Here is a 19,958-nt window from a genome sequence, read left to right on the forward strand (position 1 = left end):
TCTGTCCATGGGATTCTCCAGGCAAGAATACTGGAGTGTGCTGAGTGCATTGCCATGCCCTCCTCCAGGGAATCCTTCTGACCCAGGGATCAAAGGTGCGTCTCTCACGTCACCTGCACTGGCAGACGGGTTCTGCACCACTAGTACCACTTGGGAAGCCCACATTCAAAAGTAAGTATTATCATACTACACAAACTCTTCAATAGAGAGAAATGAATACTTCCCAACTCATTTTACGAGGAAATGAGCTTATGATTCTTAAGATCACAAACGGAGAAAGATTTTACAGGAAAAGAAAAATGTATCCTCAAATCAATCATAAAAATAACTAAAATTTCTTAGTAATATATTAGCAAATCAAATCCAGTATTGTATGAAAAGGTCATTACACTGCGATCAAATAGATTTTTTCCTAGGAATGCAAAGGTGACTTAACACTGAAATATCAGTTACTGTAACTCACCACATTTATAAGATTAAGAAGAAGAACTATATAATCATTTCAATAAAATCAGAAAAAGCATTTTACAAAATTCAACAATGATATTAACATACTGATGGTGAAAAAAAAATGCCCTGCAAATATGAATAGAAGTGAATTTCCTCAACCTGATAAAGGACATTATCTTAAAATGTAATGCTAATAGCATATGCAATGGTGAAATATTTAATGCTTTTCCTAAGACTAAGTCAAAACTCTTATGATTACTAACTGTAGGTCCTAGCCAGTGTAATAAAGTATGAAATGCAATTAAAAGGTATCTATTAAAACTTGCTAGGACAAGTAAGTAAGTTTATTAAGGTCTCACGATATAAGGTAAACAATAATAAAATTTTGCATTTTTACATATTAACACAAAACAATATGGAATATTTCTGAATGAATTTAACCAAAAATGTTTAATACTTGCATGCTAAAAACTACAAAATGCTGAAAAATCAAAAGAAAATAAAACAAAGGGAGAAATATACTGTGTTTCATGAGTTGGAATATTCAGAACTAGATCCACACAAAAATGGCCAGTTTTCAAGAAAAGTATCAACATAATCCAAAGTGAAAAGAACTGTTGCTTCAACAAATGGTTATGAAATAATTAATAGTCACATGTTAAAACAAACAGAACTTAACTTCCAATGTTCCTTTACACCATATTTTAAAAAATTCACACAAAGGGATCTTTGTGCGATCCTAACATAAGACCTAAATATAAGAGCTAATATAACCAACTTTCAGTAGAATGCAGAAAAGAAAAAACCCTATAACCCAAGAATTTATACCAATTCTTAGACTACAGACAGCATATGACATAAAAGAAAATTTTACTTGAACCTCATCAAAATTAAAATCTTTTGCACTTCAAGAAATATTGTTAAGAAAATAAAAGACAAGCATCAGACTGGGAGAAAATATTTGACAAATGCATTTCCAAATTAACTTATATCCCAGATATATAGTGAACTCTTGAGATAACAAGACAAACAATCACATTTTTAAAGTGAACAGAAGATTTGAACATAAACATTACAAAAGATTTAAGAATAGCCAATAAATACAAGAAAAATCCTCAATATCAGCCATAAGGGCAACACAAAATTAAAACTACAATAAGATACCTTTATACTACCATTTACAAGTCTCAAATTAAAGAGACAGGACTGAACTGAATGAACTGAATATCCAGGATGCATATCAACTGAGATTTTCATATACTGCTTATGAGAATGCAAAGTTTTTCACTACAGAAAGCAATTTGCATGTTTATTAAGAAACGAAATATACACTTAATAAGAAACCCAGCAATCCCACTCTTATGTATTTACTCAAGAGATAAGAAAACCCCTGGAAAAGATCTACATTCAAGACCTAATAGTTTTACTTATAATAACCAAAAACTGAAAACCCAAAAGTCCATCAACTAGTGAATAGAAAGCTGAAGTATATATCCGTAAAATGTAATACTACTCGGAATAAAAGGAATAGAATAAACCCCTGATAATCTATTATAAAATGGATAATCTCAAAAGCATTAAGCTAAGTAAAAGAAGGCTGACAGAAAAAGACTTAGATACTATGTGATTTGATTTATATGAATTTTTAAAAAGGTAAAATTATACAAACACAAAATAAATCAAAGGTTGCAAAGGAGAGGACCAGGGAGAGGGAACTGGCTTCAAACAGACAAGGAAATTTTGGTGAGTAATGGAATTGTTCTAAATCATGACTGTGGTGACAGTGAAGGGATTATTATTCAAAACTCATCAAACTGTACTTTTTAAACTGCTGAATTGACTGTGGGTAAATTATGGCATAATAGAATTGACTTAAAGTAAATTAAAACAAACAAGTATTTAAAACTTACCGCAGCACTACAACCAGGGAAATTGAAAAAAGTATCAGGACCATGTCTTTGTGGCATCTGATTAAGAACGGATAATAATTTTACTGCATGCCTTGGCTAAGGAAACAAAAAAGAGAAATGTCACTGTACAAATTTAACAAAAATATCTAATATATCACCTTAACCATCAGACTGTTTTCTAACTAGAGAGAAAATTATTTTTAAATCATTTACTGTACTTTTTAAGAGGAACAATTTCTATTACCAATTTAAGTTTATAGCTCTCTAGAGACAAACTGCTGAACATTAAGTATTAATGCACTGATACTGAATACTTTTCCCTTTGACCACAGCTTACCCAGATTCCACTTTCTCCTCGAAGCATGCTGAACAAAAGCTTCAGTTCCTTGACAGTGATGCTGTAGCTGGCAAGAACCCCCAACATATCAACTAGAAGATCTTCAAAGGAAAATAAAGTTATTCTGAACTCTAGTCATAAGCTGTCATCTGTCAAGGTAATACACTTTTAGAAAGAGCAAAAGTTATCTCGTCATTTCTACATATATATTGGCATCCATTATAGCCAAATAACCTCATGAATAGCCATTCAAATTAACAATTATCAATCATCATATAAGAAAAAAATACTTTAAAGACTTTTTTCCCCACCCGGAATTACGATTTCAATTAAGTTCTCTTTGCAAAGTCATAAAAAAATGATTTTATAAATTCCCAGAATATACATACATACACATAAATCTGCTATATGCAGGGAAAGACAGGCAAAAATATGCAAAGGTACAATGATTTAACATTGTAAATTTGTTATTTTCAAATGAAAACTGATGTTTGACCACATTTTGTTTTGGAATTATCTACTCTTAATAAAATATATTCTTGAAATATCCCTTCGCCCATCAGCAACAATTCTGAGTACTCACTCCTTGCCTGGCATCATTCCAAGTGGTTTACAAGCATTAACTTCACAAATCCCTGTAACAAGCTTAAGTATTATCATTAACCTCTTCTAAAAATGAGGAAGTGAGGCACAGGTAACTTAATTCCATTGCCAAAGCACACACTCTAGTAAGTGGTACAGTTAAAATTCAAACCTAGGCAATATGTCTTCAGAGCTCTGATTTTTACCCACTAGTCTCCAAATGGAAGCACCATTTCAACCCCTGACTAGTGATATCCATTATGACAATGTATTTATGTGCATATAAGAGACATAATGGCTCACTACATAATAAGAAAAAAATTATACATTTAATCTCTTGTCTCTGATTACTTTCTCATCTCTATACACTGTGAGTCATAGTACCTTTATGAGTCATTCTGTGCAAGATATTAAACATTTAAATCTACATATCTCAATTTCTAAAGCATTTACTAAGAATTCAGATACTACACAAGTTATAATAAATACATATAAACATTATAAGAAGCTTATCATCAATTAATAGTTTAGGTTAGGATAAACTGAAATAATTAGTTATTGATATATACATTATTTAATATCACAGATTAATAGCTGAACTTTGAGATTTTAAAAATATTTATTATGTATGTATTTCAAAATAGAAATGTAATATGGTTAAGTCATCAATAAACTGACTTACTCATAACACCATTGTAAATAAGCAATCTCTATGATAAAACTGTGACTGTGGATATGCCATTTTAAAGAGACATTTTTAATGAAAGATCATTCATTATTCAAATAATAAAAATGTCCAAAGTTACTACATATTAGCCAGGTGATCTATTTCTACGAAAAAATTCTAGATAAAAACCAAGCACCTTAAAACCTCAAGTTAATAAGCATTTTAAAGCAACTAGCTGAAATGGCAAAATCTTCATCGAAGATTTCTTTCAGGTATGTCTACACATACTACAGTAAAAGAATTGTATTTCCAAACCTTTATCTCATCTCCTATATACGTCACAAAAAAAGATCTACTAAATTTGCATTTAATTACATAATTATTAAAATTTCTTATTTATTATACAGGTAACATAAGCACCTCAAGTATTAATTTCACTATAACAACTCTTCTTTTCTCATACAAGATTTTTAAAGAAGAAAAAATACTATGAAAATATACTATCAATTTACAACAGATGTTTAAACACCTTCTAGTGATACCTTCAACATTATTACATGAAAAGAATCTTGTTTAATGTAGCATGTTACAAAATACTCAGAATGAAAACTTAGTAGCGTTTTGGTGGTTACTGGGGCTTCATTAGTATGTTATCTAGATTCTAATTTCTCTACTGAAAAGTAAGGTAGAGGAAATTTTTCTAACACTTTTTTAATGTTTAAATAACAAAAAGTGAAAAATTTGTGTTATCCATACTATTAATGAGAATAAGGGATAAGGGAACTAAGAGGCTTTATATAACATAAAATGTGAAGATATGAGCTTCTTGGTAGTATCAAGCTTACTATCACCTTACTTCAGTACTCATGAATTATGTACTCATGAAGTATGTTCGTAATTGTGGCTCACTCTCTAAAGTGTACTCTATAAAGTGCACTTTATTTACAAAAAAGAAAGAAAAGGGAAAAAATTTTAAGGGTTTAAGCTCAGATATGAGGATTTAAAGATCAAATGATGTTCTATACAACATGTGTACACGAAATTTATACAAATAAATTCATGCTAATGCTAAAATTTAGCGAAATGGTACCATATCTCCATCAAAAATACCTTTTAATTTTGATTCTTATTTTTCAAGTTAACCATCAGTAACCAAGACAGAGAATGCTAAATTATTCTAAATAGAGATACATGCCACCTTGAAAGCAATTACAAATGATTTTAACATATTCTATAAGAAAAACAAAATTGTGAAATATTGTTTAAATTTTAAAAAGCATTGATCTTTGTTCTTCATTCCTTCTTTCCTGTTTAATATTTTGTTCTACTGATATTAATACTAATTATGCATAAAGCAACACATTATAGAGGATTTTCTGGTGTTTGAATTATTTTTAAGGATCAGATATGATCAGATATTGTGAGGAATTATACTAGCACTTTTAGAATTATGAAACCTTTTCATGTCAGAAGAAAGTTAGGCTAAAGACTCATGGCTTAAGAGAATCATCACAAACTCCTTATTTTCTGGGAATAGCTGGTGCTCTGGTACCATCTTTCAAAATATTTTTACTTAAGTGCATTTAACCAGAGGGAAATGGATTTGCAGGTGAGTAAAGGACTGATGATGAAGAATTACACATATCAAAATTATTATTTCAAATAACACATAACAACACAAAATTATTAAAACTTTTATCTTGAAATTTCACTCAAATTGTCTAATCCACAATGTCTGCATTTAAGACAAAAGTTCTTCCAGAAAATATCAGAGTAAGATTGACACTTTCAAAAATCACAACATGCTTGTCCTAAGGCTTTTAGCATTTCCTGTTCCATAAATGTCAGACTGAAGAAGATGGAATTCAGAGAATTTTTAATAAAGTACTAATTTTATAGAAATGTAATATGTATTGTAGTATTTTAATTATGTAAAAGTTTAAGTTCTACATCGAAAGGTACTGTTCCTTTTTCTGATAATCTCAGAGCACTTATTTCACATTACTCAGATTTTCTAAAACCTGGAAAACCAAAATAGTAATTATATCTGTCTAATAACAGAAATCATCTTTCATTCTTCAGGTTTTCTCTTAATATAAAAGGCACATTTCCAATACATCTTGACTTATCTATTTTAAAACAAAGTAGCTTCAACAAACGTATATTAAACTAGAGAATAAAAGAAGTATATGAACATTTAAATTATACTTTCCTATCAGATAATCCCATACCTGCTATCATGTCATCTACAGCACTCATTTTCAGCAATACTTGCTCAATGAGCCCAACTTCTGTACTAGTCTGTAAATTCCGAACACTTTTTCGTAGGATGGCTGTAAACATGCTCCATATTTCTGCTTGACATGTGACATCACAGTGTTCCAAAAGCTCTGTCATGCACGTTATGCTCTCAGCATCTTGGATAATAAAGTTCATCTCCAAGTCAAATTCTCCACCAACCAGCTGAAAAGAAACAGAAAAAAATTACTAATGATAATATGAGAGGTTATATATACAACAAAACAAATATTTAGCTAGCAAAAACATATTAGGAGTCTAAAAATTTTCAAGTTTTCTAGTCAAAAACTAATTTTGATTAAAAAAATGTCACTACAGATAAGTGAAAGGTACTGTAAGAAATAAAACTATCTAAGAGATTTTTTTTTTCTTTCAAATGGGAAAAGGCAATTTCAAATCTAGAAGAATAGAGCAAAGTAGAACAAATGACTAAGAGGTAAGTTCCGGGACAAATCTTCTTAAAAAAGGCACTGAGTCTGAAAAGGGATAAATCCTAGAAGATGCAGATCACTAAAGATGAATGTCAAGGCATGGAAACTCATTTTCTTTTATATTACTAGACTGACAAAAAAGATGTAACAAAAAAAGAATAACTGGGTCTAATCTCCATGTATAGAATATGAAGAAATGAGAAACTATATTAGCAAACTTATAATAAATGTTGAAAAAATTAATGGTAAAATTGTTTAAAAAAGAAATACCTAATATCCAGTGGTACTTAAAAATCAAAAAAAACATGTAAACTGGGAAAGGTGGCAACATATTTGACTTGTGACATTATGCTAAGTGAGTCATAAGTACTGCTGTCCCTCCTAAATGCTCCTTTAAGTACCATGACAGACAAATACACATGGAATAAAAGATATGATGATCCTCTTAATTCTATACTGGTCAAATCACACATGAATTAGTTTATACAGTAATCAGTACCACTTTTAAGAAAAATATTAACAACTTGGATATCTTTTGGATCTAGAGAATAGGAAATTTAGGCAGAAGCTAACAGGCATATACAAAATATGTGACAAATTTGAAGTCATTTATTTCCTCATTCAATAGATATTTTATTTATTAAAGACTAGAACTTCCTGTTCTAAGAAATAGAAATATATCTGTGGACACAAAAATCCCATGCACTAACAGTGCTAAGTTCTAGAAATAAAAATGTATATTTACATATATTCCATTTTATTCCAAAAAAGGTTGAGGTTGGCTTACAAATTATATAAAGTATAAAAGAAGACAAACAGTGAGTAGCTGAGAAAGAGGAAATAAAGGAAGATAAGATTAGGGACTAGAGATTAGACTCAAGAAGTGGAATTAATTTTCCATCCATTAAAGGTGTTCATTAATACAGATGGATGAGCACATAATATAATATAGATGGGAAGATAACTGCAATAATAACAACACTACTTAACCTTATTTAACTTATATGAAGAGTACATGATGAGAAATGCTGGACTGGATGAAGCAAAAGCTGGAATCAAGATTGACAGGAGAAATATCAATAACCTCAGATATGCCAATGACATCACCCTTATGCCAGAAAGCAAACAACTAAAGAGCCTCTTGATGAAAGTGAAAGAGGAGAATGAAAAGCTGGCTTAAAACTCAACATTCAAAAAATGAAGATCATGGCATCCAGTCCCATCACTTCATGGCAAACAGATGGGGAAACAATGGAAATAGTGACAGACTTTATTTTCTTGGGCTTCAAAATCACTGTAGATGGTGACTGCAGCCATGAAATTAAAAGACGCTTGTTCCTTGGAAGAAAAGCTATGACCAACATAGACAGCATATTAAAAAGCAGAGACATTACTTTGCCAAAAACGGTCCACTGAGTCGTGTACTGTATGGATGGGAGAGTTGGACCATAAAGAAAGCTGAGCACCAAAGAATTGATGCTTTTGAACTGTGGTGCTGGAGAAGACTCTTGAGAGCCCCTGGACTGCAAGGAGATCCAACCAGTCCATCCTAAAGGAAATCAGTCCTGAATATTCAGTGGAAGGACTGATGAAGAAGCTGATTGGCCACCTGATGTAAAGAACTGACTCACTGGAAAAGACCCTCATGCTGGGAAAGATTGAAGGCAGGAGAAGGTGACGACAGAGGATGAGATGGTTAGATGGCATCACCGACTCAATGGACATGAATTTGAGTAAGCTCTGGGTGATGGACAGGGAAGGCTGGCATGCTGTACTTCAGGGGGTCGCAAAAAGTTGGACACAACTGAGCGACTGAACTGAACTGAACTTCATATGTCATTTAGAACTATTCTAAGTGCTTGACAAAGAACTCTATTATTATCTTCATTTTACAGGTAAGGAATCACAGGTACAGAAAGTTCAAGCAACATGAAAAAATTTCACAAAACTAGTAGATAGAGAACCCAGGACCAAAATCCACTAAGTCTTTCTTTACAAAACTTCAAAAAAGCAATAAAATCTCATTTAAGAACATTTTAAAAGTCTTCTAAAATTTAAGAGTTTAAAAACAAAGTATTCTCAAATTGTGAAATATTATATGCTGCATATATTATTTTCTTTGTAACAGCTCCAAAATTCAATTTTATAAGAGACTATAACCTTATGCTGACCTTTTACTGAACTAAATATTTTGTCTGGTTAAACCTTGGTTTTACTTCTACATGGCAAACAATTTCAACTCCTCCTCCTATTTCTGGTTTATTAACAAAAATAGCTATGAGGAAGGTTAAGAGGTTGGCTCTGAATTCAGACTTCCTGTTTGCTGACTTTTGCTGTACCACTCACTTGCTATGTGACCTTTAATGATGCTACATCTCTAAGCCTCAGTCAATTCATCTACAATATGGGAATAAAAGTTCCTAGCTAATAGCCTGTTGTGAAGATTAAATAAATAAAGTAGCTGGGTTATAAGCACTTAGTAACAAAGTCAGGAGCATTCAATCAAGGAGTTAAAATTAGATATTACTTACTCTCTAACCCCAACTTTGAGGTAAAAAAAGTAGTCATCTGACCACATACATCTAAAGTACAAAGAAACAGCCAGTGTAACCTTTATGTTTCTGGTAAATGATAAATTATTATGGACTGTGTACTCCCTTAGATATTACTTGTCAATCTAGCAAAACAAACTCCAGCAACATTTTAACTATGCCATCTTCAAACCAAGAACTGCTTATTTATTCATATTTATATATCCAACTGACTTGTGTCACTACTGTCAACTTGTAGACCTATGATCAGTAACTCAGAAGAGGTTCTCAAGAAGCAAACCATACAGAGAAAAAAAGTAGGTTGAAAAAGAATGACGTGGACAACTTACTGACTGAACTAAAAAAAGTAGATTCCAAAGTTTAATTCTGTGAGCCTCAGAATAAACGTACGTAAAATTAGCATACACTACAATGGAAGAACACTGACAAATTCTTCAGACTGATCTCCTTAATTAGTTGTAAATGCTTAAATAGAATCTAGTATAATCAAGAAACATTATCAAATGTATAAGTAGCAGAAATGGGCTCAGTAGTAAAAAAAAAAAACAACAACTCTGTTTTTAAAGGAATGAACAATTATAATGTTTAATTCTAACAATCAGGCTATTATGTGAAGCCTAAGTTTCCATCTTTCACAATTAAAAAAAAAAATGCCCCTTTCTACACATCACTTAATTACCAAAAAAAAAAAAAAAGTTACAGCTCCTTGATTTCACTGCCAGAAACTGTAACAATATTTACTATATGCGTTATAACAGAATGGACGTATGTTTTCAGATGGTCTTTCTAACCCTATTAATTTTTAACACATTAGTGTTAACACATTAGTATTAAGGAGGCTAACTGCTTATAACTATAATTCCACCATTAGGGAGATATTATAGTTCAGTATTTATCAAAGAATACATACAATAAAAAGTAGAAACAATCAGTCTTCATTATTTAAACAATTCTTTAACAACACTATGAGGAAAAGACATAGTTGCCTTCAGAGAAGGAAACTGAAGATAAATGAGGGTAAGCAATATAAACAAAGTCACACATGAGTTAGGTGGCAGATCCAAACTTCTAATCTAGACTAAAATATGTAATGAAATGCCTTGTTATGAAGTCAAGGGTATAAACTTAAAAAATAAATCTGGGACATGTCATAGTAGCTCTATGAAAAAAATCAGTGCCTTAAAACCTCAGATTTGCAGATGACACCACCCTTATGGCAGAAAGTGAAAGGAACTAAAAAGCCTCTTGATGAAAGTGGAAGAGGAGAGTGAAAAAGCTGGCTTAAAACTCAACATTCAGAAAACGAAGATCATGGCATCTGGTCCCATCACTTCATGGGAAATAGATGGGGAAACAGTGGAAACAGTGTCAGACTTTATTTTTCTGGGCTCCAAAATCACTGCACATGGTGACTGCAGCCATGAAATTAAAAGACATTTACTCCTTGGAAGAAAAGTTATGACCAACCTAGATAGCACATTCAAAAGCAGAGACGTTACTTTGCCAACAAAGATCCGTCTAGTCAAGACTAGGGTTTTTCCAGTGGTCATGTATGGATGTGAGTTGGACTGTGAAGAAGGCTGAGCGCCGAAGAATTGATGCCTTTGAACTGTGGTGTTGGAGAAGACTTGAGAATCCCTTGGACTGCAAGGAGATCCAACCAGTCCATTCTGAAGGAGATCAGCCCTGGGATTTCTTTGGAAGGAATGATGCTAAAGCTGAAACTCCAGTCCTTTGGCCACCTCATGTGAAGAGTTGACTCACTGGAAAAGACTCTGATGCTGGGAGGGATTGGGGGCAGGAGGAGAAGAGGACGACAGAGGATGAGATGGCTGGATGGCATCACTGACTCGATGGACGTGAGTCTGAGTGAACTCCAGGAGCTGGTGATGGACAGGGAGGCCTGGCGTGCTGCGATTCATGGGGTCGCAAAGAGTCGGACACGACTGAGCGACTGAACTGAAATGAACTGAACTGAAGAATGGTGTATGGGTAAAATGAAGAAAGACAAAATGATTTCTGTGGGTAAGAAATGAAACATTCAGAGATAGTAAATCACAGTAAAGAAAACTGAAGGCCCAATTACATGAAAATTGGCAATAAAAAAATAAATAACTAAGAAAATAAACAAAATATTCTTTTTTAGTTAACTAAATTGTGTTTACATTAAAGCATAAAAATTATTGTATAAAAATTTAGAATATAAAATCATGACATGGAAATGTACTATCTTCTAAAAGTTCTATGGTTTATAATAACTAGCAATTCAAGTATCTTTTATTTTTTAAGTATTGAGTCTTAAATATCTTTATTTTGAAAGATTATTAGTTAGGATCGTAAGAATAATTCAGTTTATGTTAATTAGATCAAACTGGATAATCATTAACCTGTTGGATTTCTTTGCAACTCTGTGGATAAACTCTAAGCTAGATAACATTGCTTCAGTTCAGTCGCTCAGTCGTGTCCGACTCTTTGTGACCCTATGAACCACAGCACACCAGGCCTCCCTGTCCATTACCAACTCCTGGAGTCTACCTAAATTCACATCCATTGAGTCCGTGATGCCATCCAACCATCTCATCCTCTGTTGTCTCCTTTTTCTCCTGTGCTCAATCTTTCCCAGCATCAGGGTCAGTTCTTCACATCAGGTGGCCAAAGTATTGGAGTTTCAGCTTCAACATCAGTCCTTCCAATGAACACCCAGGACTGATCTCCTTTGGAATGGACTGGTTGGATCTCCTTGCAGTCCAAGGGACTTGCAAGAGTCTTCTCCAACACCACAGTTCAAAACCATCAATTCTTCGGTGCTCAGTTTTCTTTATACTCCAACTCTCACATCCATACATGACAACTGGAAAAACCATAGCCTTGACTAGACAGACCCCTGCTGACAAAGTAATGTCTTTGCTTTTTAATATGCTGTCCATGTTGGTCATAATTTTCCTTCCAAGGAGTAAGCGTCTTTTAATTTGATGGCTACAATCACCATCTGCAGTGATTTTGGAGCCCCAAAAAATAAAGTCAGCCACTGTTTCCAATGTTTCCCCATCTATTTGTCATGAAGTGATGGGACCGGATGCCATGGTCTTAGTTTTCTGAATTTTCAGCTTTAAGCCAACTTTTTCACTCTCCACTTTCACTTTCATCAAGAGGCTCTTTAGTTCTTCACTTTCTGTCATAAGGGTGGTGTCATCTGCATATCTGAGGTTATTGATATTTCTCCCGGCAATCTTGATTCCAAGTTGTGCTTCATCCAGCCCAGCGTTGCTCATGATGCACTCTGCATAAAAGTTAAATAAGCAGGGTGACAATATACAGCCTTGACGTACTCCTTTTCCTATTTGGAACCAGTCTGTTGTTCCATGTCCAGTTCTGACTGTTGCTTCTAGACCTGCATATAGGTTTCTCAAGAGGCAGGTCAGGTGGTCTGGTATCCCCATCTCTTTCAGAATTTTCCACAGTTTATTTTGATCCACACAGTCAAAGGCTTTGGCATAGTCAATAAAGCAGAAATAGATGTTTTTCTGGAACTCTCTTGCTTTTTCCATGATCCAGCGGATGTTGGCAATTTGATCTCTGGTTCCTCTGCCTTTTCTAAAACCAGCTTGAACATTTGGAAGTTCACGGTTCACGTATTGCTGAAGCCTGGCTTGGAGAATTTTGAGCATTATTTTACTAGTGTGTGAGATGAATACAATTGTGCAGTAGTTTGAGCATTCTTTGGCATTGCCTTTCTTTGGGATTGGAATGAAAACTGACCTTTTCTAGTCCTGTTGCTTATAAAGCCCCAATTCAGCATCCCACATTCAGCTTCCTATACTTCCCAGTCCCTGCTGCTGCTAAGTCTCTTCAGTCATGTCCGACTCTGTGCGACCCCATAGACGGCAGCCCACCAGGCTCCCCCATCCCTGGGATTCTCCAGGCAAGAACACTGGAGTGGGTTGCCATTTCCTTCTCCAATGCATGAAAGTGAAAAGTGAAAGTGAAGTTGCTCAGTCGTGTCCGACTCTTAGCAACCCCATGGACTGCAGCCTACCAGGCTCCTCTGTCCATGGGATTTTCCAGGCAAGAGTATGGAGTGGGGTACCATTGCCTTCTCCTCCCAGTCCCTAGCTACTATCATTAAGAACATTTCTGTAACGCCATTTCTCATTTCATGTAAAACTCTTTTTAAAACAAATATTTATTTATTTGGCTTGTATCCAGTCTTAGTTGTAGCGTGTGCATGCTCCAGTTGTGGCAGGAGGGCTTAGCTGCCCCATTCCATGTGGTATCTTAGTTCCCCAGTTGGGAATTGAAAGAAACCATGTCCCCTGCATTACAAGGCACATTCTTAAACACCGGACCACCAGGGAATCCTTTAAAACTCTTTTTAATGTTATTGCCTATTCATGAGATAGGGCTCTCTCCCAACTTCTAATTTTAACTTGCATTAAGCCTCCAAATGACCAATCTAGACAGCATATTAAAAAGCAGAGACATTACTTTGCCAACAAAGGTCTGTCTAGTCAAAGCTATGGTTTTTCCAGTAGTCATGTACGGATGTGAGTGTTGGAGTCAATCCTAAAGGAAATCAGTCCTGAATATTCATTGGAAGGACTGATGTTGAAACTGAAATACTGAAACTCCAATACTTTGCCCACCTGATGCGAAGAACTGACTCCTTAGAAAAGACCCCGATGCTGGGAAAGATTGAAGGCAGGAGAAGGGGACAAAAGAGGATGAGACAGATGGTTGGATGGCATCACTGACTCGACGGACATGAGCTTGAGTAAGCTCCGGGAGTTGGTGATAGACAGGGAAGCCTGGTGTGCTGTGGTCCATGGGGTTGCAAAGAGTCGGACATGACTGAGTGACTGAACTGAACTGAAGCCTCCAAATATCAGTTTAAATAGCACTTAATGCAGAAAGTCCTCCTACTAACTACAAACAGAGCCTTTCCCTGAACTCTCATTACAACCTATCCAAATCACCACAATCATTTCAGTATATCCCAGATGTTTACAAATTTTTTTCTAACCCTCACTTTACAGTAAGCTTTGTAAGGGTAAGGACCGTTTCTTATCTATCAACCTTATCCAGATTACTGGCACACTGACAAACCTATGCAAATTATTCAATATTTAACATGGAATGAAAAGATGGCCGAATGAGAGGAAGAGGGAAGGAAGCAAGCTTGCAGGAGGACTTCACGAATTCATGGTCCATCATCAGGTTGTAAGCCAGACTTTCTACTACCATAATCCACTTTTCTCTTTCGGCAATGAATTGCTCTTAATGCTATATAACTTTTAATATTCCAGCAATGATCACAAAGCCAAAGAAAACATTTCCTCCTTCTTGTTTATATCCCTTGGTTGCCTTACTTTTTCTTCTTTTATCACTTAGAAAATATGTAAGGTTTCACAGGTAAAATTTAGAAGACATTATTGTCTAAGTAAGAGGCTAAGTATTCAGCACACAATTTTTAGTTATTAAAATCAGGCTTAAATATATTTTCACTTCCAGTTTCTATTTTCAAGTGAAATCAGTTACAACATCTTCCTTTGAAAAAGAATGTTGGAAATGATGTCACCGAAAAACAGCAGACTGGGCAGTTATGTCCTCCTAAAAAAAAAAGAGAGAGAGACAGAAAGAAACAAACACACTAATGATCTGGAAAAACTGGCACATTAACTTCTGAAAATTTCTGAAATAAAGTAAAAAATGTACAATAAACAAAGGAAGACTTGGTTAAAAAGAAGTTATCGTTTTGTGGTGAGAAGCACTATCCCGCCTTCAATCTCCGCAGCCCAGACTTCAGTAGTTACAAGGACTCCAGCCTGCACCATGGTGAAGGCTGCTAGTTCCAAAGGGAGCACTAAGGACCTTATTCTCAAAGAACTGTGAGTCTAAACCTGACTGGCAGCTCCGTCAAGGATAGACCCAAAGAATTCCCTTTGCTTTACCCAACTCATAACGTCTCAAGAGTTAGGACACTTTTGCTAAGAGCATTTAAAGTCACACATATTACCTGCAGCAGTCTGGAGCAAGACAACACTTGACACAAGCAACAGACAGATATAGAAGCCTGGCAAGGAAGATATGGGGAAAGAAGGCAATTGTGGGTATACGGTGGATAATGGGTAATCCAGAAAGCCACATGTATGCCCAGGGCACGTCACACATTCAGAAAAGGCTTACAAAGACTTTAAGATTTCATTTGTAGCTGACCTTTAGGTTCTACAATAGTAGAAGTAAAAGCTATGGCAGAGATATAAACAGCCTAAGTATTGAAGAAATCTCCAGCACAGAGCAAAATAAAAGGAAGATAATTATCTTTTTCTTAATAGCACTAACAACCCACAATATTAACTACAAACAAAAGAGAGTAAGGAAAAGAATTCAATTTTCAGTTTCCACTTAACAATATTCAAAACGTCCAATTTAAAAAAAAAAAATTATGAGACACACAAAGTGACAGGAAAGAATGGCCTATCAAAAGAAAAAAAATAATTTTCTCTTCAATATCTGATAACTACTTTTATCTTATCTCCATCCTCTATTCTGTCTTTCAGCTTATATTTTGTTTTCTATTAGTATACAGATGTCTTCTACTCTTAGCCAATCAAATTACTTTTAGAAATTATAAAGCTCTTGAATTAATATTTTCTAAAGAATTGATCTTCAGTATAAAGCTATGCTCAGTTGCTTCAGTCACGTTTGACTCTTTGTGACCCCATGGTCTGTAGCCCACCAGGCTCCTTCTGTCCATGAGATTTCCCAGTCAAGAACACTAGAGTGGGCTGCCATTTATTTACTCCTGCAAGGGATCTTTCCAACCCAGGGATTGAACCTGCATCTCCTGCATTGGCAGGTGAATTATTTACCACTGAGCTACCTGGGAAACCCCATACATGTATATAATTTTACAAAGAAAGAAAAAAGTGAGAAACAAGATAATGAAGAACCACCATTTTGTGAACATGTTATGTCTTGAGTAATTAAAGCATATAGCCTCATTTATTCTCATAACTCTAAGATGAGAACCTCAAACAAGGCAACTGAGGTGAGCATAAGTTAAGTAAGCTTCCCAAGGTCCCTAAGCCAGTGTCAGCATCAGAATTCTCTTTTCAATATCATAAAAAATTAAGAAGTATATCATTACCAGACAGATCATCCACAAGACATAAATATGTATATCCACCAGTCATCTACCCTTCCAGATATGGTGCTACACATTAACATGTATAATAAATGACTTTCAGCAAAATGTTCAGTAAATAACAGAAAAGCACTTTATAATTTGGACATGAACACAATAAAAATTAATGATCCTATACCCAACAAACCAAGGCAAGAAAAATAGAAAAAAAATTGTTTTTTCCTGTTTCTTTCCCACCAGGCCTCTCTACAAGTAATTTATATTGACGATCTTTCTGTGGTATAGAAATAACTATACCCAAGAGTACAACAATTGCTGCTACAAATACCATCCATAAAAACTCTAGGGAAGGGAGGAAAAAAACAAAGGGAATGACTATCACACAGTAAGTGCCTTCTATAAAGTATGTATTAAACAACATGCACTTTATTAAAAGCAGTACAACCATTTTTTTATAATTGTTTTGTCAGACTACACAAGCAAAGATGATAAATACATTGAGCTAGCAAGGAGCCAGTTGATGTTTGAAGGAAAACTAAATCTGTTAAATGCCAAACTACAATATGCCTTTAAATTCTAATTCTCAGGCAAACACTGAAAACATTAATGTATTTCATAAATAAAAAACAAAGTAAAGACTTCTGCAGACAAATAAAAGCTGAGAGAGTCTGCTGCCCACAGACTTTTACTATAAAAAAAATGTTAAGGTAAGTTCTTTCAACAGAAGGAAAACAATACCAGATGGAAATCTGAAATGTCACAAAAAAACCAGAGAGAGGCAGAATTGTTAAGATTGTTGTTAAATACAAAAGACATTCTTTTTTCTCATTTTGAAAACTCTTTAAAAGAAAACTATCTAAAGCAAAAAATAATAATACATTAAGGAATTTGTAACCCATGAAAGTAAAACCAATGACAGAAAGATTACAAATGACAAGAAAGGAGAAATGTACGTACACTTTTAGAAGATATTCATACCCTATACTTGAGGTAGTATATTATTTGAAGGTACAGAGTGATAAGTTAAGAATGCATATTGTAAACTCTAGAGAAAACACTAAATGTGAAAAGAAAATAAATACTAGAACCTTAACAGCCACCCCCTTAAATAAGACATGGATTTTTTTTTTCCCCCAATAAATACTACAGTACTACAAGATCCTCTCAATTGGTTGAATCCTTGAAAGCAGGCAACCTGGATACAGAGGGCCAACTATGTGACTTGAGCATCCTCAAATTTTGGTATCCAGAATCAATCCCTCATTGTCAATCAACTTAATTTAATTGTTGGGCTTCCCTGCTGGTTCAGATGGAAAAGAGTTCACCTTCAATGTGGGAGACCTGGGTTCAATCCCTGGGTTGGGAAGATCCGCTGGAGGACAGCATGGCAACCCACTCCAGTATTCTTGCCTGGAGAATCCCATGGACAGAGGAGCACGGTGGGCTATCGTCCATGGGGTCTCAAAGAGTCAGACACAACTGAGTGACTAAGCACAATCTAACTGTTGCTAAGTCACTTCAGTCGTGTCCGACTCTGTGTGACCCCATAGACGGCAGCCCACCAGGCTCCCCCATCCCTGGGATTCTCCAGGCAAGAACACTGGAGTGGGTTGCCATTTCCTTCTCCAATGCATGAAAGTGAAAAGTGGAAAGTGAAGTCGCTCAGTTGTGTCCGACCTTCAGCGACCCCATGGACTGCAGCCTACCAGGCTCCTCCGTCCATGGGATTTTCCAGGCAAGAGTACTGGAGTGGGATGCCATTGCCTTCTCTGATCTAACTGTTACAGAGGCAAATAAATCACTCTATCAAGCAACACATTTCAAATACACATCAAATATTCACCAGAATGAGAATATCCTGGGCTATAAATGAATTCTCAATAAAGTTTAAAATTTAGAACACAGCAGAATTAAGTAAAAAATCAATAAAAATACATAATAGGAAAAAATTAACAAAACATCTGGAACATTATTCTAAGTAAACTGTGGGTCAAAGAAGGAGTCACAAGGAAAACTACTTTTTATCTCTATGAATAGGAAAACATAACACATCAACATTTATGGGATACAGTAAAAGAGTGCTTTAGAGAAATATGTAGCATTAAATGTTTATGTTACCAAGGGGGAAGGGGAAATTGTATTTGAACCCACATCTGTGTGTTCAATGATGTCTGACTCTTTGCAACCCCGTGGACTGTAGCCCGCCAGGCTCCTCTCTCCATGGGGTTCTCCAGGCAAGAACACTGGAAGTGTGTTGCCGTGCCCTCCTCCAGGTAATCTTCCCAACCCAGGGATCAAACCCAGGTCACCCACACTGCAGGCAGATTTTTTACTGTTGGTGTGAGATTTCAAATTAATCACTTCTGCTTCTACCTTAAACAATTAGAAAAACACAATTGAAAAAGACACATTCACCCCCAGTGTTCATTGCAGTACTATTTACAATAACTAGAACATGAGAGCAACCTAGATGTCCACCAACAGATGATTAAAGAAGCTGTGGTATATATATATAATGGACTACTACTCAGCCATAAAAAGGAACACATTGAGTCAATTCTATTGAGGTGGATGAACCTTGAGCCTATTATACAGAGTGAAGTAAGTTAGAAAGAGAAATATAAATATTGCATATGGACACATACATATGAAATATAAAAAGATGGTACTGATGAATTTAATTTCAGAGCAGCAATGGAAAAACAGACATAGAGAAAAGACCTATGGACACGGGGGTAGGGGAGGAGGGAGAGGGTGAGGTGTATGGAGAGAGTAACATGGAAATTTACATTTCACAGATGAATTCTATCAATTACTTAGAATGACCATCATTTTTGCACAATAGTTTCCTCAAATTTTAAAATGAAGGAACAATTCCAAACTCATTTTGTGGGCCAACAATATCATGATAATAAAAACAGAAAACTATGTCAGGAAGAACAACAAAAAACTATAGCGTAATAACCCTTATGAACATAGACACAGAAAAAATCTTAACAAAACACAGCAAGTCAAATCCAGCAGCACGTTAAAAAAAATAAAATAAAATAAATCATGTCTTCATACATTTTATCCCAGGAAAGGAAGTAGGCTTTACCAATGAAAAAATGAAACACTGTAATTCAATAGATTCACAGATAAAGAACAAAAGTCCCATTATCATTATAGGAAATCATTTGAGAACATCCAAAACTATTCATTAAATAAACTTTTAGCAGTAGGGGTATAAAGGAACTTAAACTGATAAAAGGCATCTATGACACATCTACAGTAAACATCATACTTAATGGTGAATGAATATGCACTTTTTAAGAATAAGGCAAGATTTCCTCTCCAAACACTTCTATTCAGCATTATACTGGATGCTTAAGCTAATGTAAAATGATAAGAAAAATAGATATATAAAAGGCATATAAATTGTAAAAGAAAAAATACATATACAAATCTTGTACCGGTCTCCATGGAAAATCCTAAGGAATCTATTCCAAAACTTACAAATTAATAAAAATTTTACTAAATTCTCAAGATTTAAAATCAATATACAAAAAACCTTTACATTTTTTATACAGGCAGAGAATAATTAGAAC

At 34.8% G+C, this 19,958-nt stretch overlaps 1 protein-coding gene across 5 annotated transcripts in view; it reads right to left on the reverse strand.

The window, feature by feature from the left end:
* The window catches only part of NBEA (neurobeachin), a 676,277-nt gene that overhangs the window by 574,902 nt on the left and 81,417 nt on the right, over positions 1–19,958 (reverse strand). For all 5 annotated transcript variants that reach the window (XM_061434789.1, XM_061434791.1, XM_061434788.1 and 2 more), the window contains exons 2-4: positions 6,178–6,409; positions 2,698–2,798; positions 2,361–2,456 (exon numbers count right to left, since the gene is read on the reverse strand). In XM_061434789.1, the coding sequence (XP_061290773.1) occupies positions 2,361–2,456; positions 2,698–2,798; positions 6,178–6,409 (429 nt within the window). The remainder of the gene's footprint in view (positions 1–2,360; positions 2,457–2,697; positions 2,799–6,177; positions 6,410–19,958) is intronic.

Source organism: Bos javanicus, chromosome 12 (assembly GCF_032452875.1).
Source record: "Bos javanicus breed banteng chromosome 12, ARS-OSU_banteng_1.0, whole genome shotgun sequence".
Classification (NCBI taxonomy): Eukaryota; Metazoa; Chordata; class Mammalia; order Artiodactyla; family Bovidae; genus Bos; species Bos javanicus.